The sequence below is a fragment of the Eptatretus burgeri genome, chromosome 8, assembly GCF_056783735.1.
Source record: "Eptatretus burgeri isolate ZD-2024b chromosome 8, Ebu_testis_v1, whole genome shotgun sequence".
Classification (NCBI taxonomy): Eukaryota; Metazoa; Chordata; class Myxini; order Myxiniformes; family Myxinidae; genus Eptatretus; species Eptatretus burgeri.
The window spans coordinates 24,732,747-24,757,912 of NC_140968.1; the positions used below are offsets into that span (position 1 = coordinate 24,732,747).

The following is a 25,166-nucleotide window of genomic DNA, read 5'->3' on the forward strand; positions in this document are numbered from 1 at the left end:
AATCATCATGTCAGGCATTCACATCAACAACATTACAATACACATCAAAACAACATAACAATCCCAATAACCTTTTGCTGGAGGTACGGTTGTGCTGCTGATGCAGTGCCCCTGTAGGTAAGAAAAGGAATTTCTAATTTGTTCAGGGTGCCGAAAATAACTCGCCTACTCTTCGCAAAGGACATCGTGGGATCTTTGGAACATTCACCAGCCAATGCTAGCAGACGGAATGCCAAGTTTAATGTCCATCCGAGGGATGGTGCGTACAATGATCCCTCACATTGCATGGAAAACATTAGGCCGACAGCTTATTGCTGGGTCGGGATTCAAACCCTGGCGAGATAGCTCCAAGAACAGTGCGCATAGCTCTCGGGTATCCTAACAAGGAAATCCAACACAGGTGGAGGCCATTCAACCCATCATGCCTGCGTGAACACCACACCAACCCATCTACACAAGATCCAAGGAAGAAAATGCAAAAAAAAGTTTTTAAATAATGAAATAATTTTTATCCCGCCCCCTCCCGGAGAGAGAAAGCGGGATATTGTAATCGTCCGGTTTGTTTGTCTGCTTGTTTGTCTGTCTGTCTGTTAGCAACTTTACGACAAAACGGCTTTAGCAAACACTATCAAATTTAATCCACAGGTGGGCAATGAACCTTGGACGACCCCATTAACTTTTGGGTCCAATTGGATCAAAGGTCAAGGTCAAGGTCACAAAAAGATCAAAATCGTTTTTCGCTCATAACTTCGTCAAAAATGATCTGATTTCCTTCAAACTAAGCTTATAGTGAACCTTATTCTATTTGTCACTGATAATCCTACCCATTCCTATAGTGAAAAATGCATATTTGTGAAGATCGGTAGGGTCCGAAGTTTTGAGGGGGTCATGGTCATCAGCCAAAATTACAAATTTTCCATTAAAACTAAAACATGGTTACGAAAATACAACTTTACTGGAAAACGGCTGGCTCAAACACTCTCAAATTGTATCCACAGGTGGGTAATGAACCTCGGACGACCCCATTAACTTTTGGGTCCAATTAGGTCAAAGGTCAAGGTCAGGTCACGAAAAGGTCAAAATCTTTTTCGCTCATAACTTCGTCAAAAATGGTTTAATTGACTTCAAACTAAGACTAAAATATTCCTTATAATCAACATTCAGGTTCAGGATATATCTAATTTAAATTTGATCCCCAAAATAACTTTATGCCTTAAATGGGCAGGATTTGTTGTGCCTGGCACCACTTGTTTTTATTTGTTTTCATTTTTTTCTTTTAATTTTTGTTGTAGTTTTTTTGTAGTTTATAATATATATATACTTTTTTTCTTTTTCTTTTTATTACCCTCAGGGGAGGGGGCATGGGCTTGGTTAAAACACACACAACACCAACCACACAACCCCCCCCCTCTTGACAAGACCCCCATCAACAGCACTCTGTACACAATCACCCATAAATGCTCAAACTACCGAAAAGTCCTATCAACATTCCCATACCCCTCTATCTCCATAACTTCCAGGAACTATCTCATTCTAATTTAAACTTTTCTACGTTTTCTGCTGCCACGACCTTTCCAGGGAGGCTATTCTATGCATTAACTACTCTCTGAGTAAAAGTCCTCTGCCTTGCTACCATCTTAACTCTCCTCTTTACTCTGAAGCTGTGGCACCTGGTCCTATCACTGTCTACTCTGTTGAATAATTCATCTGCACTTATTTTATCTATACCTTTCATAATCTTAAACATCTCTATCATATCTCCTCGTAACCGCCTCCTTTCTCGTGTATAAAGTCCTGTCTCCTTCAGCCGATCCTCATAGCTGAATCGAGCTTGGCCCGGAATCAATCTAGCAGCCCTGTGCTGAACCCTCTCTACGGCAGCGATGTCCTTCCTGAATTGTGGTGACCATAACTGCACAAAATATTCTAGATAAATATATCCTGCCAGCATTTTTGCAGGTGTCAATGGTTTTTTTCCCCTCAATTAACCGTCCCCCTCCACCTCCTGCCAAGTTGCATGTGCACTATGTAAATGGCCTCTTAGAACTGCTGCTGCAAGTTTGACTTTTAAAAGAGCACTATAAATAATGAATAGAATTAATCAACATACAAAGAGCCTGTTCTTTTGTCCATCCATAAGGAGACTTAGCTTTGCCATAGAAGGTGGCCATTTGAGCCATCATGAATGTGCTATGTCCACAACCTATTTACTTTTAAAATCGAACAATATTTAACTTCTATGTAACTACTCACATTTTTAAGAGTTAAGTTGCGGTCACTGACGTGCGGCCAATAATACACAAATGTGAAAACACTCTATCATAATCCGCCATATATGCTATCAATTTGATCCAATGGTTTCAAATGAGTGTTCCAGCACAAAGCATAAAAGTAACATAACATCAGTAGATGGTAGTGTACAAACAATTGTGCTTGCAACCCAGTTAACCACAACAAAGAAGAGTACATGGAGGCAGGGCCAAATAGCAGCCATTATGGAGCCCTGCAGGAAGTGTGGCGGCTCTCACACTGATGTCTTATCGACAAAAGCGGCCCCCCTCTAAAACAATAGTGAACATCACTGTAGTAGGTTTAATTACACCTGGGACATTCTCAGGGACCTCAGAAGCAGGTAGTATCCCTTCTGCAAAACATAGAGTCCACTCCTTTGTGGACCCTGAAAGCAGTTGGGATTCCATCCACCAAGCCCGCAAAGGGTCCCTGGGACCCCTTGGCAGACCCTGGAAGGAAGTGGGATTCAGTCTGCCGAGCATCTAAATCAATAATGGAATAAATGCATGAGCATGCTACCAACCAGCATATGCTGCTGGACCTTAGCTTAAACTGAGCTTCCCTGGAGGTCTTCCATTCAATTCTGGGTAGGCATGATTATGCTTAACTTCTGAGATCTGATGGGATCAGGAACATTCAATCCACCAAGTCATAAGCTGAAAAGTGCAGTTGGTGCAAATCTCAGCGTTCTTCATAGATAAGGATGTAACAAGATAAAACAGCAAGGAAACGTTTACTTGGATTACGAACTTTTTCTCTTTTTCCAAACTATCAGTTACACGACATGGCCAAAAGTATGTGGACACCTGCTCGTCCAACATCTCATTCCAAAATCATGGGCATTAATATGGAGTTGGTCCCCTCTTTGCTGCTACAACAGCCTCCACTCTTCTGGGAAGGCTTTCCACAAGATGTTGGAACATTGCTGCAGGGATTTGCTTCCATTCAGCCACAAGGGCATTAGTGAGGTCAGGCACTAATGTGGGGTGATTAGGTCTGGCTCACAGTCAGCATTCCAATTCATCCCAAAGGTGTTCGATGGGGTTGAGGTCAGGACTCTGTGCAGGCCAGTCAAGTTCTTCCACACTGATCTTGACAAACCATTTCTGTATGGACCTCGCTTTGTGCACAGGAGCATTGTTATGCTGAAACAGGAAAGGGCCTTCCTCAAACTGTTGCCACAAAGTTGGAAGCACAGAATCATCTAGAATGTCATTGTATACTGTGGCGTTAATATTTCCCTTCACTGGAATAAAGGGGCCAAGCCTGAACAATGAAAAACAGCCCCAGAACATTATTCCTCCACCACCAAACTTTGAAACTGTACAGTTGGCACTATGCATTCGGGCAGGTAGCGTTCTCCTGGCATCCGCCAAACCCAGATTGGTCCGTTGGACTGCCAGATGGTGAAGCGTGATTCATCACTTCAGAGAACATGTTTCCACTGCTCCAGAGTCCAATGGCGGTGAGCTTGACACCACTCCAGCTGACGCTTGGTATTGCACACAGTGATCTTAGGCTTGTGTGCGGCTGCTCGGCCATGGAAACCCATGATATGAAGCTCTCCATGAACAGTGCTTGTGCTGACGTTGCTTCCAGTCAGTTTGGAACTCGGTAGTGAGTGTTGCAACCGACGACAGACGATTTTTCCGCACTACGTGCTTCAGCGCTTGGCGGTCCCGTTCTGAGCTTGTGTGGCCTACCACTTCGCAGCTGAGCTGTTGTTGCTCCAAGACGTTTCCACTTCACAATAACAGCACTTACAGTTGACCGGGGGCAGCTCTAGCAGGGCAGAAATTTGATGAACTGGCTTGTTGAAAAGGTGGCTTCCGATGACGGTGCCACATTGAAAGTCACTGAGCTCTTCAGTATGGCCCATTCTACTGCCCATGTTTGTCTATAGAGATTGCATGGCTGTGTGCTTGATTTTATGCACCTGTCAGCAATGGTTTTGGCTGAAATAGCCGAATCCACTCATTACAAGGGGTGTCCACATACTTTCTGGCCATGTCATCTATCTTTGATACCATTAGCATCTCCTATTAGCCTCAAGTCGAAATTATTTCAATAACAAAGGTTTGTGGGTAAAATAGTAGCTGAAGACATTAGACAGGAGCTGGTTGGGCTCCACCATTTTGACATTTCAATTTCCAAAATGCCTTCAACATACTGCTCCCCACGGTTGTATAGTATTGTATACCTTGATAAAGAACATGCATACAAAACACAGAATCATCAATACACTCCATGCAGAAAGGCATGTTGATGTACGTCCAAGAAAAGGAATTTTTAATAGATTCAAATATAGTATTTAAACGTTGGAACATGCAGTTTCACCCGAACAAGGATCACTTAAATAGACAGAGATTATGGTGTTTAGCACCAACTAAGGATCACAGCACACTGCATGCACAAAGTGCCACGATGCAAGTTCAACACAAAGGAGGTTTCAACAACCAGCATTTTCAAAGAGTTCAAAGGAATTTGATCAAGTTATAACAATGATACATCATACAAATGGTGACAAAATGCAAGAAATATTTTCAGTCGGAACCAATAGGAGTAGGTATTACAAGGGAAAGAGGTTAGTTTAGAGAGATACTTTCGTTACTATGGTTCAAGCTTTACCTGCTGGTTTGACCAACGCCACACCTTGATTATGAAAGCAAGGAGGGGTGACAGAGACATATTAAAAAAAAAAGGGACAGGTAAATCAGCTGTGCCTGCAGAGATTGAAATGACTCTTTACCAAGAAGAGATGTCTGCACAAAATGTGGACAAGTCTAGTTCGTGACAGGAAACAAACTTGAATGCTGGTGGTGGGAAGAGTTATAAAAAAAATTTGGTATCTTCCAGAAGCTTGGATAAATGCTTAAACAGGTTACACTGGAAATGCTGTTCAAACACCTTGTGCATCTCACCAGGGGCAATATATTTATTACATGAACACGAGGGGATGGGGAGAGGATAACATTTACAAAGAGAGAAGGAGAGGTGAAGCAAAACGGCAGGAGGGGGTGGAATGGCGACGATGAATCGGTAGCTGCACAAGTGGGACGTCAATGGGTCGAAGCAATGATCGCTGCGGTCCAGGTCCAGGCTAAGTTATTGTTGGGTGCAAGGCGGGGCACGTGATCTACCTTATCCAAACCACAATCACGCATGACAGTCTGCTTACCATGGGATTTGTGCACAGGTACAGTCCATTGTTGTGAAGAAACACCCTTCGGTCGACGCATCCCCCGGTGTTTGTCCATTATGTTCAGTCAACTTTTGCACAAAGCTGGCTTAACATGTCCTTGTGATTGCATGCAGTTGCACAATGACCATAATCAATCAGGAGGATTCCATTGGCATAAATCACTGAGGTCATGATCTGGTCATCCAAGGGTCAGGTATGAAGTTTATTAGATGGGTTAATCCTTTGTATCCAATTCATGGATTCAATATTGTCTAAGAATCTCAGTGGCGAAGCCATCTTTCATCACCAGGTACCAGATAATCGATAAATCAGTTAAACCTACATTGAACTGTTTGAGAAAGTAGTGACGTGATGCCAGCAATGGTAATCCATAGTGAATGCTATGGTTTAGGCCTTAGTGGACTCATTGAATTAACAGACATGCCCATGTGTTTATGGATCCATAATGGTGAAAATGCTGCCTTGAGAAACTCCAATGTTCTGTGGAAATTTCTACCAATGAATGCAGCGATCATCCACGATTCATACCTCAACCTGGGTGACAGTTTGTGGGTCAGCTGGATCTGCTGGCTGGCCGTCCAGACCTGTGGTGATCTTCACTCGACTCACGACCAATATGAATGGGTGGATAATTTTGGGAGTTGGCATGTTTGCATGAAAATGTTGACACCTCAGTGGTCAATTTTTGTGAAATCCATAATTGCATGTTGCAACAAACTTCCGGATTAAACTACGAAGCAATGTCAGAATCATAAAAACTAATGGTAATGAACAGTCATACACACATCTATCTACAATTCCAGCAATGTGTGTGTGTGTGTGTGTGTGTGTGTGTGTGTGTGTGTGTGTGTGTGTGTGTGTGTGTGTGTGTGTCCGCTGATTCTCGATAACCACTGGTCTGATCTAATTGAAACTTGCCAGGGACCTGAGGATGTGCCTTTTCAAGGTTTCATATTAAATCGGACAAGCGGTTCCCAAGTTATGGCCATTTAGTTATCAACCAATGACAGGACACAGTGCTATGACATCACAATTGACGTCACAATTATTCTTCTTCGTTTGATATGACGTCACAATTGACGCTGGGGACCTGAGTATGTGCCTTTTCAAGGTTTGATATCGTTCTTCTTCATCTGTTTCAGCTGTTTCCCAAGTGTTTCCAAGTTGTGGCCATTTATTTACCAAACCAATGACAGGACACGTTGCTGCGTAGGCGTGGCCGATGGGGAAAGGGCGCCTTAGTTACTGTGGTGTAGGAGTGGCAATGATCAATGGCAGCGAATGTCATGGCTAGCAAAGACAGGGAGGTAAACTTGATTTTAATTAACTCTGTGTGTATCACAGCAGTTGTTACTTCAATGCAAGCGATAATTCGTGGAATGCATATGAACATTCCGTACGGGCACGCACCACTTCCGGATAGTGATGACTTACTGTATTCTAATAATTTCTCGATTTCTTATGCGCATTTATAGATAAACACAATGCCCCAATCCAGTCGTCGTTTACGAGAGCGAAGGAATGGCCTGTGTGGTTGTTGTTTCTGGCACGCGGTTTGAAAGTTTTTTTTTTTTTGCACGTACGGCAACGCAATTACGGCCACACACTGGTGTTTATAATGACAATACATCTGTGGCTCTGGGATTCCAATGAATTCTTAATTCCACAAACTTTTTGAATGATCTTCCGATAAGAGGAATTACTTTGGGTATAAATAAAAACCATGTTGCTCAGAAACGTTGCTCAATGGGAACTGCATCGACATGTTGCTCGTGTGACGGTTACCTTGCGATCGACAGTGAGCAGCAAGTGTGTGCAGCCACGAACAGGAGTGGGAAAGAGGGCATCACGACGCTCATTTGTGGCCTTTTCCATGTGGGTACAAGCCTTGCCGAAAGCCCCACGCACAAACTCCCATGTACCACACGAGACCACGAGCTTTTTCAGCATCCAGACTGTAATCAGAGCACGTGATTATTACATATGACAACCATAAACTGAAAAAAAAATACTGTATATGGATTATGACACAACACAACAAAAGGAACAGTAGAGAGGGGGGAGGGGAGGAGAGGCACCCACAGTACGGTTGAAGGACAAGATAGAGGGAGATTTGGACAAGCAATGGGTGTGGGGAGGCATGGGAGGGGGGGGGCAAGAAAGAATGCATGAGGTGGACTAGATGGATACAGAAGGAAACTTTCAGGAAGGGAAAACTGGAAATTTGGAAGGAGGGCAGCTTAGGGGTTAAAATTAATGAGGATAGAAAAGATCATGGATTTGGATTGGAGATGCTCTGAAATGGTGGTGAGCAGTTGTTTTGAAGACCTGGACAATTAATAGTAATACCTACTACTTTATAATAGATTTTTTGATAATATCCTTCATTTTTTGGGTCAGATGCATAATGAGGCTTCAGGATTGGCAAGAGTGGCTCCCGGCGGTCACGTTGAGCAGAGCGGATTGCAGCCATGAAGGGGTGAGCTGGCATGATCCCGAGGGAAGAGGATCGTGCCAAAAAAACTATAAAAGCCAGGCAAGGCCGAGGCCGAGGGACGTCATAAGTTATTGGACTTTAAGGATAAGATGATGTCAACCTCATGACTGCTCATCCCAGCACATATGCTCTCACCTGCAGAGACATCCTCATTACCATTTTGCACCACTCCACCACCCTATGGGGCTATATCCTTATAAATCCCAGACCGGTTTTGAGTGGATGAGAATTGTGTACGAGATGCTGAGAAAATGAGATCAATCTCTGTCTGGCTATGTATCGTGCTTAATCAGCCTTACCCCCGAAGGGGTAGCGAGACTATTGTAACGCCCCTGTCTGTCTGTGTGTGTACATCTACACATTTTCGCTTTAAATATTTTTACCTTGGCCACCGAAGGTGGATGGAGGTTTTGTTTTCACCCGTCTGTCTGTTTGCGAACAAAATATCACAAAAAATTGTGGACGGATTGGGACGAAACTTGGTGGGCAATTTGGTTATGCAACAAGGAAGAATTGATTCGATTTTAGTGAAAATCCAAATCTGGATCCGGATCCGAGACCTTTTTAAGCGATTCTTGCACCATTAAGTGAGTGATCGGGCTAAACAACATGAAGCACGATATCTGAAAAAGTTATGGACGGATTCGGATGAAATTTGGTGGATGAGTTGGCTAGGTGTACGACAAGCCAATTAAATTTTAGTTCAGGTCAGAATCCAGATCCGGCCTATCAGTGGGATACAAAACATAAACTAATCAGACTGGTGGAGGTATGCGCTCTACCAAGTGCCATTCTAGTTTTCTCTACAACCGCTTGTCCGATCGAAGTGAAACTTTAAACGTAGGAGGGACACCTCATGTAGAATACTTTGTTGATAGGTCTGACTGCATAGATCACATGGTCTGGCAGCCATTTTGGATTAAAAGAACATTTTTTGACATCTCCAAAACTGCTCAACGAAAAAAAACTTTAAACTTGGAATACGTCTTCAATTCCCCTTGGTTGTATGGGGTGATAATGTCATTCATGAAGTGGTATTTTAGCCATAATTGGTTCACTGAAAAATCTGAAACTTCATACATCTCATCTACGGCCTGATGCGAGTGAAGAATTCAATTTATTACGGCATCGGTCACGTGATCTGGTGGACATATTGGATTGAAAAGAAAAACGTTAAAAAAAAAGAATTATTCTCCAGAACTGCTTAACAGATTGATGTGAAACTGCATACAGATCAATTATTGACTAGCCATGGGGAATGTATTTTGAATTTTTTTCATATTCATCTTCATTGACCCAATTTAGCCTTAAGGTGCACAAAAGTAGTTATTAAATATCCTAATCATCAATCAATAAAGCTATTAATAATGGCAATGCATGTGACATAATAGGGGGTGCATTGGATGATATGGGTAGATGGGCGAAAATAGCAGCGTGTTCAGTTAACGGTGGTATTTTTGTTCAGATTGAGTGCGTAAGGCGAGACTGCACTCCACCAAATGTCGTTGTAGTTATTGTTTGTTTACGTGTTGGGATTCTCCATATTTGGCGTCGCGTTAGTAATAAATCCTTTATTTCTTCAGACCGTGTGCCTGCCTTAAGACCAGAATCTCAATTGGTTGCGTTAAATTGGTCATCCGTGCAACCCGCATGTCACGGCATGCACGGGTCAACCTGCTTGGGTGTTTACCCCACCGCCTGGTGGCCCAAGCACATCAAAAGAGAACAGCATACTACAGGAGATAACAATGAATGTTTTACATACAGGCCACAGGGATCGGAAGAAGTTGTATAATCCAGAGGTGTTGCCAGACAATTACAACGCCAGTAGCCCAGAGAAGAGCTACAAAGTAGACATCACTGCTGTTGTGCCGCTTCCTGCTTTTCCCGTTCAACGAGATTGGCGGGTGAGGAGGCAGTGATTTGTTCGAATCTTTTGGCAGTGACTCCATCGGTGGTTTCACAACGGATGCAAATGATACCTTTGGGAGCATTTGGGAAACATCTGCAGCGGCTTTGAGATCTTGGGACTCAGGAGTGTTGGTTGAGACACTTGTGCCAGTAGTTGTGGAATAGGTTCCTGGTTGTTTGGCACTTTCTTCAGAGGTGGTTATTGCTCTTTCAGTCTTATCTACAAACCACAAGCAGGAACACAGTCCAATGATATAGGGGAGAAAACATAATCAAAGGTGCATTGGGTAATTGGTAACATACCACTTACATTGATATCGTGAAACCGATATACAAGGTGAAATGTACATGGGGTATTTAATAAATTAGGGCTGACAAGATGGCCGAGAGGTATGCATATTCACCTACAAGCTGTCTAGCCTGGGTTTGAATCCCGACTCAGCTATTACATACTGTCATCCCGGTGATTCACAAGCAGGATGATTCATCAGTGTGTGTGCTGTCCTTCGAATGGACGTTAAATGGGTATTCCATCTGCCAGCATTCGTTGGTGGATGTTAAAGACCCCAAAGTGTCCTTCACGAAGAGTCAACGAGCTATCGCCTGCAAAATGGCCAAATTCCAACTTCCTATCCTAACCAGCAGTGGCACAACCACACCCTCAGCTAATGATGCTACCCCACAGCCTTGTGCTGTATATGAATGAATAATTTGGTCAAATATCACTCACATTGATACAGGGTAGCATGTATACTTCGTAAAAGGTACATAAGGTATTTGGTTAAATACCATGACTCACAATGACATAGGGTAGTGTACATAGTAAAAGGGTGCACAGGGTATTCAGTCACCTGATGTATCTTTTACGACACGAGCGGGCACCACTGCCCTCCGGAGAGGGAGTACTGTATCGGTACATCAAACACCAATGGCTGCTTTGTGTCCGGAGAGTCAAAGAAATGTAAAATTGTCAAGGATTACACAGTGATCAATATAGTAATCACCAGGATGAGTGACGAGGTGAAGGAAGTGTGGGATAAAGATGCCGCACCATAATCATAAATTTTGCAATCATCTCGCTGCTGCTACTAATCGACGAGTGAAGGAAAAAAATGGGCACACCTAATTGGTCAGTGCCAATACTAATCGAGTAAAAGGAAATCAGGGACTCCCGATTGGTCAGTGCCATGACCAATCGACGAGTGAATATTGCTGACACAGCTACAGCCACACAAGCTATTTATTATCGCAGATATAACACCCTATCCTTCTTTCAAATGCAGCACAAGGTTGCCAGTTAGCATCATTGGCTGAGGTCATGGCTGTGCCGCTGATGCAGTGCCCTCTGTAGGTTAGGGAAGGAATTTGTGATTTGTTCATGTGGCCGGCGATCGCTCGCCTTCTCTTTGCGAAGGACACTGTGGGATCTTTAACGTCTACCAACTAATGCCGGCAGATGGGACACCTGTTTAATGTCCATCCGAGTGATGGCAAACACATTGATGAATCACTCTGCCTGCGAAACACCGGGACAATAGTTTATAGCTAGGTTAGGATTCAAACCCTCGCTAGACAGCTTTGAGGTAAATGTGCATACCTTTAGGCCATCCTGACAGCCTTACTACCCTTTTATCGACACATAGGGCTCATAGAAGCTCATCGAATGCAGGACAAATACACAAGGAAACCATGAACAAATGGATACTGTATATGGGATTTGAACCTGGGGGGGGGGGGGGGGGAAGGGGTCACATGATGAGCCCAATGCTCCAATTGTAATACAAAACTAGACGACCCAAACCTCATAAGAATGTAATTGTGTCATTGTTGTATCCCTCTGTCTGATACAACTCTCAATCAGAAATTGTTCCCTACTACGAGTTGATGGAAAAAAAGCATTCAGAGCAACGATGATGATTGCACATTAAAGGTTTAGAAGACGAGCCGTGTTCAAGCTGAAGTGGTTGTTTGATCATAGCCCCTCGCCATATTGTCATAATGAACAAATATCAGCTTCTTGACCTAGTGACTACCTCGGCGATTAAATCAGTCATAAATGTGGAAAAACATTAGATCTGATCTCGATCCACTTCCTCATTTAATTGCATTTCAGAAACGTAGAGCATTAAGGAGTACACGAATCCCTTAATTTACCAAACTATTCCTGTATTTTGCAATGAGAAAACATTTGGGATCTTTATAAATCTGCTTTCTCACATTTCAACATCTTAACTTGCCATGTGCACCGATATCAGAGGCACATGCCGCCCAATCCCTCCAAGTGCAATGTATGCGTCCTGGACTCGCCTCGCATAGCAGATCGATGCCATTCGTGAAGGGCCCCCACTGCAAGCAGCACGAGAACGACAAGTCCAAGTCCCGCACGCCAAGATCCAGTCAGCGATACTGCAAAAGAAACATGGACAGGTTTTAGGTTTAACACATAACCTGCAATTCCTGCAGCTTAAAAAAAAAAAAAAAGGAGCTGACACTAGGCCCCCCACCACCTTTTGGGTAATATGAGGAATAGATCTGTGTAATATGAAAGCTAAAATCTTGAACGGTTTTTGAAATATCACATACACAAGCAAGGTTACTGAGATGGTTGCCGTGGCAGCAACACAATTCACCAAATTACAGCCGTGATCTAATCAGGATGAGATAAAGTGATGAGGAATAGATAATTTTAATATGAAAGCCAAATGTCCAACGGTTTATAAAATATCACGTGCACAAAAGTACACAGACAGATGATCGGTAGGTCGGACTGGAGCTCATTTTAATGTCCCCAGTCTACGAACTTGTCGGAGTGACGGGGGACAATTATTTATAAATATAAATGAACAGAAAACGAACATTATAAGTATGTGTGGGAAATTACCGGCCCAGACCGGGAATCGAACCCAGGTCCTCGGGTGAATAGTACTGATGTTCTGTCATGAGCCATGTCTGTCCACGAGAGGGTCTTCAACCCATGTGGGGTGGGGGGGGGACGACAATTCCATGTCTGCTATTAATCACCACAGGGGGAATAGTAACACAATTATAAATGAACAGGAAGCAAACATTATAAGTATATGTGGAAAAATTACGGGCCAAGACCCTCTCGTGGACAGGCCCTCGCTGCTCCGATGGTTGGCAGTGAGTGCCCCAGAAGCAGCGTGCGAAAGAGTACGGCATCTCTATGTGTGGAAGAATTGTGTGCTCAGCCAGTGGGTCACCCAGATAGCCCAAATGTCAGAGCACTGGTACGGTTCACCAGAGGACCTGGGTTCGATTCCCAGTCTGGGTCCATCATTTTTCCACATCTACTACATAAATGGCAGTCCTTCTGTCTGTTTGTTTGTTTGTAACCAATAAGCTCCAAGACCAGTGAACCGATCTTGATGAAACTTTACACACATATAGACCTAACATTCAGGTCCAGGATGCATGAAGTGGCTTTCCATAAAAATTCCTGGAGGGTGGTTTAACGTGATGTTATTATCGAATCGTGCGCCGGCGTATTAATCGTAACAAAAGGCTTCATGATTAAAAACGCTAGGGTTTTTTGAAATACAAAATGTTCGTATTCGTTGACTTTTTAAACATACACATTCTCCTCCTGTTATAACAGCTTTGAAACCCGAAACATTATGCCACTGCGAAAGCGAACAAATTTGAATTCTCGAACTGCACGCGCACATCAACAGCGACAGAGGCATTCAGAGGTATGCCGTTTTATAATACACGTCTCCCAATTCTTACTTCAAGAAGGGTTATAATTTTGATGTAAATTTTGACGTAGTTGGAGCTCACAAGTAAAATCGCAAATCTTTTTGTTCTTCAGGAGACGGGTACTTCAGGTACCGGGTACTTCAGCTAGTATACTTATAATTTCTAAATATGCAATACATTAATGGGCTGTCAGGATGGCCTAAAGGTGCCCGTACTCGCCTCTATGTTGTCTAGCCTGCGTTCGAATCCCGACTAAGCTATAAATTCCTGGCAAACGACTGCTGGGTAGGCAATTGCAAACCACCCAGTATTACACTTGCCAATAAACGGCTGCAGCAGCACCAACACTCTGTAACAGAGTATGGGACATCAGAATCCTATTCAGCAAATACATGAATGAGCTCTTACACACCAACAATTTAATTATCCTTTCTTGGAGGGTTTCCAGTAAGATTTGCCTTTGATCCAATAATGTGTGTGTGTGTGTGTGTGTGTGTGTGTGTGTGTGTGTGTGTGTGTGTGTGTGTGTGTGTGTGTGTGTGTGTGTGTGTGTGTGTGATTAGGTTAAGGTGATTGGGATTATCCATTGTACAATGAAAAGGTACAGCAAAGCAACAATTTGTTCAAGTAACACTTCATCAATTCAAGATCAAACAGAAAAGGTTTCGTTTGTGATCCACAAACTTGCTAAACTCAGCTCTGTGCTTTTTATAAGAACATGCACGTACAAACACGTCCTGCAGCCCCCAGAAGGAAAGATTGAAATATCAGTAGGAAAGTCCAGCAGGTAAATACTGTCATGCCCATGCCAGTTAAGACTGACCTGGACAGATATACACAAGCAATCTTCATAAATAGGGGTTTAATGAACATAAATCAAGTGTTCATAAGAGGAATAAATCAAAGCGTAATAATGTAAATAAATCAAAGCATGAGGTGATGAAACGTGAGGAAATTTACAGCCTAAAGTCGAGGCGCCTCTACACACAGTTACAAAAGCGGGCAAGGGGAAGCGATAAAACAAAAGAAAAATCACTCTCTCTATTCTGGCACTTAGCTTCGTTCAGAGATGGTCTTTTAGAGCTTGACGATCGAACCGCGTCGTCCTGCCCGGGAAACCTGCGCCAACCTCCCCCACTGTACTCTCCTGTCAGCAACGACCGTCCGGTTGTCCACTATGCCATCTGCACCTTTCCCAAGCATTTGTGCCATGAACGGGGTCGATAAACGTCAGCCCCATGTTAAGTCAGGAGCTCACAGCTGTGCCACGTCCTGAGAGTGAATGATAGTATTTTCAGACCAACAAGCTCCCGGAGAAGGTGATGTCACATGGAGGCTCATCTGGGCCAATGTGCGTGCCACACCAGGACCAAATTGGGCTGCGCCTGACCTTTGCTCCCATCAACCAAACCTGGAAGAGGTGAGGCATCACCTCCGACCCCCGCCGGACTCCAACCCTCCCAAGACTCATATGAGAAGAGGGGGATCATAAAAGGGGGTTGTTCGAGAAGAAGGGTTGTTCTTAAATATTGGCGTTAACGGAACCGTTAATCAGAGGCACTAACCTGCGGTCTTCGATCTGCCTTGGAATGGAGGGGGAGAGAGAGAGAGAGAGACTGAGAATAATGGCAGAAAGAGCTGGAGAGGAGCACTGGAGTGAGCACGTCCAATCCAGGCAGTAAGGACTAACAGTATTACTCCCCATTACCCCTCCCTTCGCGAAGGACAGCACGGGCTCATCAGTCTGCGTTGTGAAGACCAGAGGACGATAACCCCTCAAAAACTACTCTCATCTTTCTTCCTCTCTAATTCTTCCATGGTGTGACCTGATGAGTCCTGTAATGTTAGCATAAGTAAGTCTGTATCATCAAGATAGGTTCGGTGTAAGTCTGCTCTTTGTCCTTTTGCCATCGCATGACCCACTGTATGTCTTTTGCCACACCACACGAATATTGTATGTCCCTGCTGTTCAGGTACCCCTGCAAATAAAACCTCCGTCTTCACTGTGCCACGTGCTTTTTTCCTCGCTCTCCTTTTATAAATAAACCTCTGTTAAATGCTCATCTCAACCTGCTCGAAGTGTCCTTTCCTCCACTGGTCCAGTATTCTGCATTATTGTTTGACGGGAAGTTTTACCATGATTTGCCCTCGTTATCCAGTGTGTATTTTATGGAGATTGGCCCAGCCATGTTTTTTTATTTTTTCCAAGAGTTTCAGATGTACACCCTGTAAATACAGAAATGCTATATTTTATATTGTAGTTTTGCATTTTTAGGAACAATGCATAATAGGGGTTCTGCAAAGAGCACGTCTCACCTTCAAGGTTTCGTACATTCTGCGAGATCTTCCTGCTTTCAAGGCTTGTAAGTTGGCACGCGTGAAGGATCGATACTTTATCAAAAGCCACTCGAGCATGGTTGAGTACCGCTGTTTAAGGTTATCAAGCACTACATTACAGACTCCAGAGTGGTGGTCTTGGGATCCTATGATCCTGAGTTCAAACCTTACTCGGCTGTTGAATCAATAGCCGGTAGGGTTGACTCTGCCTGTCATCCTTCCGAGGTCGGCAAAATGAGTGCCAGCTTGCTGGTATCCTGTGTAAGAGTGGCGACCCGTCCAGGATTGTGCCCAGTAGCCCAGGAGACTGCTTGGCAGCAGTCGCAGCACCAACGCTCTGCACAGAGTATGGTGCCAATGAAAGAATGGATGGATTACAGACTACTATCAAAGTGGAGAGCCTATCTGACAAAGGGGCTGAAGCATACATGAGTGGTACATTAAGCAGGATGAAATATTCTTCTACCATACACACTTGCTATTTAAACTTTATGTCACAAGTTCACCAATAGCCAGTGTTCAATAACAACAAATCGATATAGTAGGGAAACGGTCGATGCTAATCATTCAAAGGCAACGAATCAAAAGAGCAAATGGTAAAATTAAGACAAGTTGTTTTCTTCAAATCGAAACCAGAGAGGAAATACGCTGCTCTCTCTATCCCCATGGATTTGATGGCAATCCAATACTTTCATGGAGCTATTTTTGGACTTGCAAGAGGGGCTTCATCTTTGAAATCAAATAAACAAATTAAAAGGTATGGTTTGTTTATTCAGACCAGGCATTTCCAAGAAAATCACGTGGACACAATGGCCTATGGCAAAGAAACCTCTGACATCCGAGACATTGTGGGTTCAAATCCAATTGAACGCAGCAGCATTAAGGATTTAGATTCGGAGCTTCTGGAAGCCAAACCAATCTCAGGAGAACTATAGCTATTGGATTACTCAGTAAGAATAGATCTGGCACATGAATAACTGCTCAGGGATGAGGTCATCCACCTGCACTACCCAGTGTTATAAACGAGTAATGCAAGTGTCCACACTTTGTGCTTTACTCTTAATGGCCTCAGTATTGGATGGATAACAAAACACTGCATATACAGTAGATGGAAAGTGCCACCCATATCTTCTTACTATAATTCACCGTCTGTCCGTCTGTCTGTCTGTCTGTCTGTCTGTCTGTCTGTCTGTCTGTCTGTCTGTCTGTCTGTCTGTCTGTCTGTTCCCAGGTACCGCAAAAATGGCTGAACCGATCGCAACCATTTTTTGGGTGTGTTATCCTGGGACCCCTTGGAGTAAAATAGGCATAAATATAATATGACCCCCTTGACGGCTCCCGTAGGGAGCGGGTGCTTCTAGTATCCTAAAGTCAATTTTTGAAAAAGGCTGCCTCCGACCTTAAATATTATCAACATACGATGTATGCAAGGCCAGAAATGAAGAAGGGTTAATTTGCTTCATTATTTAAATTAACTTCCTATTACATGGCAAATCACGTCGAGATTAACTTTATAAAAGAACGAGCAGAGCCTACCCTTCGCTTCATTGATGGGCCAATAAGTCGTTGTGTTTGCCAAAATTTTTTGGCAAGAAGAAGGAAGGGATAACAAACTTACCCATGCATAGAGTGCTTTCACCCCTTCCTTCCACTCCTTCCCCGTCCTCACATCCCGCTCCCCCTCCCCCTCCTCTTTGCCCCCCCCCCTATTCGTCCTGATATCCCTTCCCATTAGAAATGTCTCACACATGACGACTGGCTTTGACAGACCTCTCCATTTTGTTTTTTGTTTTTTTTTGGGGGGGGGTGGGGGGTTGGGGGAAGGGAAGGAGCCATTTACCTATACAAAGAGTGCTTTAACTTCAACGTTGCCCAGGTAAGTTAACGAAATTGTAATACCCTCTGCCACCACCACCACCAGGCACTACGTGGCACACATTTACATTGAGAATTTACACCACTCCCCACTCCCCCACACCCCTGCGTCAGGCCACGACCACAGCCTATGTTATCCCCACCCCACCCCCCAAACACACACACACAAAGTTGTATTTGCATCCTGAGTTTGGAATTTGCAACTTAAAAGGTGTGGCGATGCATAAGGAAAAGAGAGAGACAGAGACAGAGAGACAGAGAGACAGAGAGACATGTGTGTATATATTGTGTTACGGTTGTGGGGGTAGATGGAGGAATTTAATAGGAAAGTTAGAATTGAATAGAGTTGTTTGGTCCATGGACGTGCAGGAGACATCTCAATGTAATTAAGTCGGGAGACTGTGAGCTCAAGTGTTACATGTTATCACACAGGGGTGGTGCGGTGTCAATTAGATCGGGATTAAGGATAAATTCCCCCAGTATGTAATTGCCCCCCTATGACTTTTCCCTTTGTTTTTGAATTACAAACCAGCAAAGATGGACTTGCACTTTTAAAACAACGACAATAAAAGCTTGCCAAACGTGCGGAGTGGGCGGAGGTTCCGCCTTCCCAGGTTTGGTTCGAGCAAGCCATGCCCCGGGAGGAAACGGGTGGTTAGGTGTGATGTCAAGGGAGAGATCGAAAGGAATGCACGAGTGCGGAGTGAGGCATTCGAGAAAGAACGTAGTTAGGAGATGGCCAGTATGAACAGGGCTTTACCGCTGTTTTTCCTTCGACGCATGAAGATGATGTCACGATTCTCGTATCCGCACGGAGGCGAATTGGCTCGCATACTGAGCAAGACGCTGACCTTTGGCTCTTCGTTGGGTCATGAGAGACCGACCTCGGAACCTCGTCCGTTACCAAAGGGGTTCGGCGCCATTCTGCAAAGAGTGAATCGGCAAGTGCGATGGATGAAGAAGCTAAACAATGTGTTGAATTCAGCTCACGAATTTCCTGATGAACATTCCCGCTGCGAGAGAACAGCTCAGTGCCATTTTGCGCACGTCCACACATGCAGGACAAAGGCCTCGATTGCAAGTTCCATAAAGACCATCTCTGGACAAGCTAAGTGCCAGAATAAAGGAAGGATTTTCCTTGATTTTGTTTCCCCTAGTTTGTATTTAAGTCTGTGTGTGGAGGCGCCTTGATTTAGACTTTAGGATTAATTTCCTTCACGTATTACTATATTTATCTTGCCAAAACGAAGTTTTTGCAAGATATGTTAGTCAGCTTGTATGTTTTTTTTTTTTGTTTGTTTGTTTGTTATAAAAAATTCTGCAGAGCACAGTTATCATTGGAAATTTTTGTAACTTCGCATATCAGAGGCCTATAGAGGTCCCTTTCAGTTCACAAAATTTTGAAGGTCAAGATCACTGTCGCAAATCAGGAGAGTTGACCAAACCCTTATTTTTTTGAGTAATTTTGATCGGATCGTCTTCAAACTTCATGGGAATATAGTTCATGGTCTGTTGCTCAGCTGATTAATTTTTGGTGGCGATTGGCCTTGACCTTCATGGTTAGTGCCTAAGGTCAAACATATTTGACCCCAAGGTCAAATTTTCAAGTTATAGGAACCATATCGTGTAGTACCTCAAATTGAACACCTCGATGAGTGCTTTCTAGATATGTCAAGCTTGAGACATTATGACGTCATTTGGTGACGTTATGAGGCAAACGCATATTTTTCATGGTTACTCTGTAGAACGATTCTCATCGGAATCTCTCGGAGGCAGATATTCCTCAAGGAGTCGCTCCTGGTGGATAGCAGCTCTGTTCACCTCAGTGTGACCTTAAAGAAGTCACACGTGGTCACCTTTTGGCAAGGGTAGGGTGACATTGTTTTTTCTGATTATTGTTCCCTGTAAATATTTATATCGTCATTAAATTCCCATGTTTATTTTAAGTTGCTGTGTCCGTGTATTTGTCGTGGGGTTCGAGTATAACCCCTCCCCCTCCATTTTGTACTTCCACATGCCTCCATCGCTCTGCCCCACCCCTCCCGTATACATTATAATTTCCGAGGATCAACGTGTCCGCCTCCTAAGAAGGAAAAAACACAATGCTATCCGAGCTGGCGGTGTTAACCGCCCGTCACCACATTTTTGGTCGGGGGGGGGGGGTTAACCTGGACTGCCAGCACTGCAACAAATTTTTTTTTTGTTTTTCAGTACCAGTCAAAAGTTTTGACACACCTACTCATTCAAGTGTTTTTCATATTTTTACTATTTTCTACATTGTAGAATTATAATGAAGACATCAGAACTATGAAATAACACATATAGAATTATGTAGGAACCAAAAAAGTGCGAAACAAATCAAAATATATTTTATATTCTTCAAAGTAGCCACCCTTCACCTTGATCACAGCTTTGCACACTCTTGACATTCTCTCAACCAGCTTCATGAGGAAGTCACCTGGAATGCTTTTCCATTAACAGGTGTGCCTTGTTAAAAGTTAATTTGTGTAATTTTTTTCCTTCTTAATGCGTTTGAGACAATTAGTTGTGTTGTGACAAGGTAAGGTTGGTATCCAGTTAATCGCCCTATTTGGTAAAAGACCATTATTTTGTCTGTACTGTAGCTGTCCATATTATGGCAAGAACAACTCAACTAAACAAAGAGAAACGACAGTTCATCATTACTTTAAGACATGAATGTCAGTCAATCTGGAAACTTTCAAGAACTCTGAAAGTGTCTTCAAGTGTTGGCACAAAAACGATCAAACGCGATGATGAAACTGGCTCTCATGAGGACCGCCACAGGAAAGGAAGACCCAGAGTTACATCTACTGCAGAGGACAAGTTAATTAGAGTTACCAGCCTCAGAAATCGCCAATTAACTGCACCTCAGATTGCAGCCCAAGTAAATGCTTCACAGAGTTCAAGTAACAGACACATCTCAACATCAACTGTTCAGAGGAGACTGCGTGATTCAGGCCTTCATGGTCGAATTGCTGCAAAGAAACCATGACTGAAGAAGATCAATAATAATAAGAGATGTGCTTGGGCCAAGAAACACGAGCAATGGACATTAGATCGGTGGAAATCTGTCCTTTGGTCTGTTGAGTCCAAATGAGATTTTTGGTTCCAACCGCCATGTCTTTGTAAGACACAGAGAAGGTGAACAGATGATCACTGCATGTGTGGATCCCACCGTGAAGCATGGAGGAGGAGGTGTGATGGTGTGCGGGTGCTTTGCTGGTGACACTGTCGGCGATTTATTTAGAATTCAAGGCACACTTAACCAGCATGGTTACGACAGCATTCTGCAGTGATACGCCATCCCATCCGGTTTGCGTTTAGTGGGACCACCAATTGTTTCTTCAACAGGACAATGACCCAAAACACACCTCCCGGCTATGTAAGGACTATTTGACCAAGAAGGAGAGTAATGGATGCTGCATCAGATGATCTAGCCTCCACAATCAGCCGACCTCAACCCAATTGAGATGGTTTGGGATGGTTGGACCGCAGAGTGAAGGAAAGGCAGCCAACAAGTGCTCAGCATATGTCGGAACTCTTTCAAGACTGATGGAAAAGCATTCCAGGTGACTACCTCATGAAGCTGGTTGAGAGAATACCAAGAGTGTGCAAAGCTGTCTTCAAGGTAAAGGGAGGCTACTTTGAAGAATCTAAAATATAAAATATATTTTGATTTGTTTAACATTTTTGGTGACTACATATTTCCACATGTGTTATTTCATAGTTTTGATGTCTTCACAATTATTCTACAGTGTAGAAAATTGTAAGAATAAAGGAAAACCCTTGAGTGAAGAAGCATCTCAAATCTCTCTTGAAAGAATAAGTGATGAATGAATAAGTGTAACTCTCAAACCTCTCTGCCACCTCCAAATCCTGGTGGCATCAAATCAAATCTGTTTCTGGTGTATGTTCCCCCTCCATCCCCTCACTTACCTCAAATGGCCACACTGCTGACACCGCACGTGAAAAGGCTGAATGCCTAAACTCTGTGTTTGCATCAAAATCTTGTGTCCGAAACCCATCACTTTCTGTACCCACCTTACCCAGTCGCACCCAACTGTCCCTGGACTCTGTGTCCTTTTCGTCTGAAAGTGGAGAGCTTGCTGTCAAACCTCGACTTAGTTTCTGCAACCAGTCCACACCGCATCAGCCCACGTGTCCTAAAAACCTGTTCCTCTGTTCTTGCTCACCCTCTCTCTGTTCTATTCACCCTCTCATTTGCTCAAGATCATCTGCCATCTGCTTGGAAGTCAGCAAACATGACCGCACTGCATAAAAAGGTGCAAAAACATATCCCTGCAACTACAGACCCAGCCTTCTCCCAATCATCAGCAAGTTTATGGAATCCATCATCACTTCAGACATTAAATCCTTCCTCTTCTCCAATGGCTTGATTTCTGATCATAAATTTAGTTTCAGACCAGGTCACTCTACCCTGGATATGCTGCTTCGGCTGTCCCCACAATTGTTGGAGGTACAAAATGCCGGACATGAAATCAGAAACATATCCCTCGACATATCACGTGCTTTTGACACGGTCTGGCACCCTGCCCTTCTCACCAAACTCTCTTACTATGGCATCCAAGGACATCTCCACTCATGGCTCGCAGACTTCTTTTCCTGTCGCAGCCAACGTGTGGCCCTAAATGGAGCTCTCTCATCCCCTCTTCCTGTCCAGGCTGCAGTTCCTCAAGGCAACATTCTGGGCCCTGTTGTTTTTCTGGTTTTCATCTCTCCGACCCTCTGGAAAATCCTCTTTATCTCTTTGCTGATGATTCCACCCTCTGCCGTACCATGTGTCGTCCCTCAGACCGGCAAGCAGCAGCTTCTTCGCTCACTGCAGAGCTGGAGAAAAATCACAAACTGGTCCAACATGTGGAACATGTCTTTCAATCCTGACAAATCTCACACTCTCACTGTGGCTTTTTGAAAGGACCATTTGGAACCCCCTCACCCCCACCTCCCCATCTACATTCTCAACAATCCTCTTGAAGAAGTCCTTTCATTCAAGCTTCTCGGTCTCACTATCTGCCATGATCTTTCATGGGAAAGCCACATTTCCAAACTGGCCTCCAAAGCCAGTCGCCAACTGAAAATCCTCCGTCGTGCAAAGTCCTTCCTCGACCCACCTGAGCTCCTGAGCACATACAAAGCTTTCATGTACAGCCTGATGGAGTACTGCTCTCCCCTCTGGGCTGGTGCTCCTGCCTCTCACCTTTCTCAGATTCACGCTGTGAAGACCAAGGCATTTAGGATCATTGGTATCTCCCGCGATGAGGCTGAGTCTTTGGGCCTCTCACTCTCTCACCGCAGGCAGTTCGGTGGTCTTTCTGTCTTCTACCGTCTCTGCTCCTGTCTTGCCCCCTCCCTCTCTGTTTGCGATATGTCCTCCCCATATTTCCGCAGGGTGCTCAAGGTCCGCCAACAACCCCCTTCTGGTAAAACTACCAAAATCACGAATCACTGCTCACCTTCACGCTTTCATTCCTCTTTTTTTTCCCACCACCTTTGGAATAAACTCCTTCACTCTGTTCAATCCTATTCTTCCTTCCAGACCTTCAAAACAGCAGTTCACCACAACCTCTTATCTTCTCCCATCCTAAACCACGATCCTTTCTACCCCCGTTAATCCACCCCAAACCCACCTTCTTCAAATTCCTTGTTGTGTCCATCTTGTATACCCATCTTCCCCGCCACAACCCTCTCCCTTCCACAGATCTCCTAATGTCTGTTCCCCCACTGTTTTGTCTTTCCCTCTACCGCCCCTCTTGTCTCGCGTTGTGTGTTATCTCTCATACGAGCCTCGACAATGTATCCAAAAAAAAAAGTGTGTCCAAACTTTTGACTGGCACTGTATAATTATATATGTATATATACATACACACATTTCCTCATGCAAAACCCAAAATTATGCGAGTACCTGCACGGCACGACTATGAACATCAAAATCAACCTCAATTTTATGACTATGGTTAAAAGCACTCCTCTGCTTCTTTGTACCGATGCCAAGAGACAGACATGTGGAGAAGAGTGGTAAAAATATGTAATTGTCGAGAAACGGTGGTGTTTTGAGGCACCATGAAGTGTATCGTCGCGTCACCATCCATTGACAACAAAGCGGTGACATTAATAAGTGAGAAGGTCCCACAAGCTCAGGAATCTACGGTTGCCTCCCATTCACGTCACTTTATTTGGTCACTCAGTCTCTACTGGAAGTGAAAGTCCAACGTCATGTCCCCAGCAGATGACAACCCTCGGGCATCGTGTTGCGTCAAACCTTCTCAACAAGCACCTGGAAGATGCGAGAAATCACGGAATCACATCAGCTGAACAATTATGATAAACAGAAGAGGTGGGCTTGGTACCAAACCCAGCTGCAAACTACTAGCATTAATACAACTACATTACCGTCAACATGCATCAATTACCAGGGTTTTACATAGCTCCAGGTCCACCACCATCATATATATATACAAACAAAAGACCTACCAAGATGTAAGAGCAGAATTGCCCACATGAAGCACGAGAGCTTCTTTAGAATGGGCTGCGTTTGGGGTTGCCACCACAATCCAACCACCAGGAGGTAACCGCACACGGTGCTCCAAACCTGCACATCCAACAGGGGTGGCTGCATCAGAGGACCTGCCATTACGTGCATACACTCAAATGACCATTGCAATGACAGTTCAAGGTCATCAAGTAGAGTTTGCTTAAACTTTCCGAAAACCCAACAGAGTATCTACTTATTACGTACGCAAATGGCGTAACATTTGTCACACCCCCTAACTTTTTCTCAGTGGCAGATCTTGGCTGAGGGTCCAAGAGGTCGAGACCCTGAACCCCTACCACGCGCCCACGATGTTTCCACATTATCAGAGGCATTCCCTGTATATCTCTCGTCTACCTTTTTAACGTTGTTTGCATTTCCACTCTACCTGAGTAGGCGACCGCTCCCCCACCCCTCACCAGTAGCGGAACGAGAAGGATCGCGAGCACCGAGTCCCAGGTGGTCCAAACAGCGCCGAGAACCGCCGCCGCGCGCTCACTCCCGCTCAACCACCACAGCAACCACAACACAGGAGCGGCAGCCAAGGTCAACGCGCACAGGCAGGCGGCACGCCGAGCCAGACCCCGCACCCCCGTGGGACCCCCGAGCACGGCAGCGAGCCGAGCCACACGAGTCGCCAGCGCATCGGCGCCGAGGTTGAGGCAGGTGAAGGGGAGGCCCACGGCGGCGAGGGCGAGAGGCGTGCCCGACGCTCGCACACCTGAGAGCCAGGTGCGCACCAGCGACGTGAGGGCACGCTTGAA

At 44.3% G+C, this 25,166-nt stretch overlaps 1 protein-coding gene across 3 annotated transcripts in view; it reads right to left on the reverse strand.

Moving 5' to 3' along the window:
• TMEM245 (transmembrane protein 245) overlaps positions 1-25,166 on the reverse strand; it is a 71,215-nt gene that overhangs the window by 45,763 nt on the left and 286 nt on the right. For 2 of the 3 annotated variants that reach the window (XR_015060754.1, XM_085891197.1), the window contains exons 1-6: positions 24,822-25,166; positions 24,345-24,462; positions 12,210-12,308; positions 9,757-10,122; positions 7,280-7,449; positions 4,921-4,944 (exon numbers count right to left, since the gene is read on the reverse strand). The exon at positions 24,822-25,166 is cut by the window's right edge and continues 286 nt beyond it. Coding sequence is in view for 2 of the 3 variants with exons in the window: in XM_085891197.1 (XP_085747323.1) it covers positions 4,921-4,944; positions 7,280-7,449; positions 9,757-10,122; positions 12,210-12,308; positions 24,345-24,462; positions 24,822-25,166 (1,122 nt within the window). In the remaining variant the exon portion in view is untranslated. The remainder of the gene's footprint in view (positions 1-4,920; positions 4,945-7,279; positions 7,450-9,756; positions 10,123-12,209; positions 12,309-24,344; positions 24,463-24,821) is intronic. The other variant, XM_085891198.1, reaches the window with a different exon arrangement.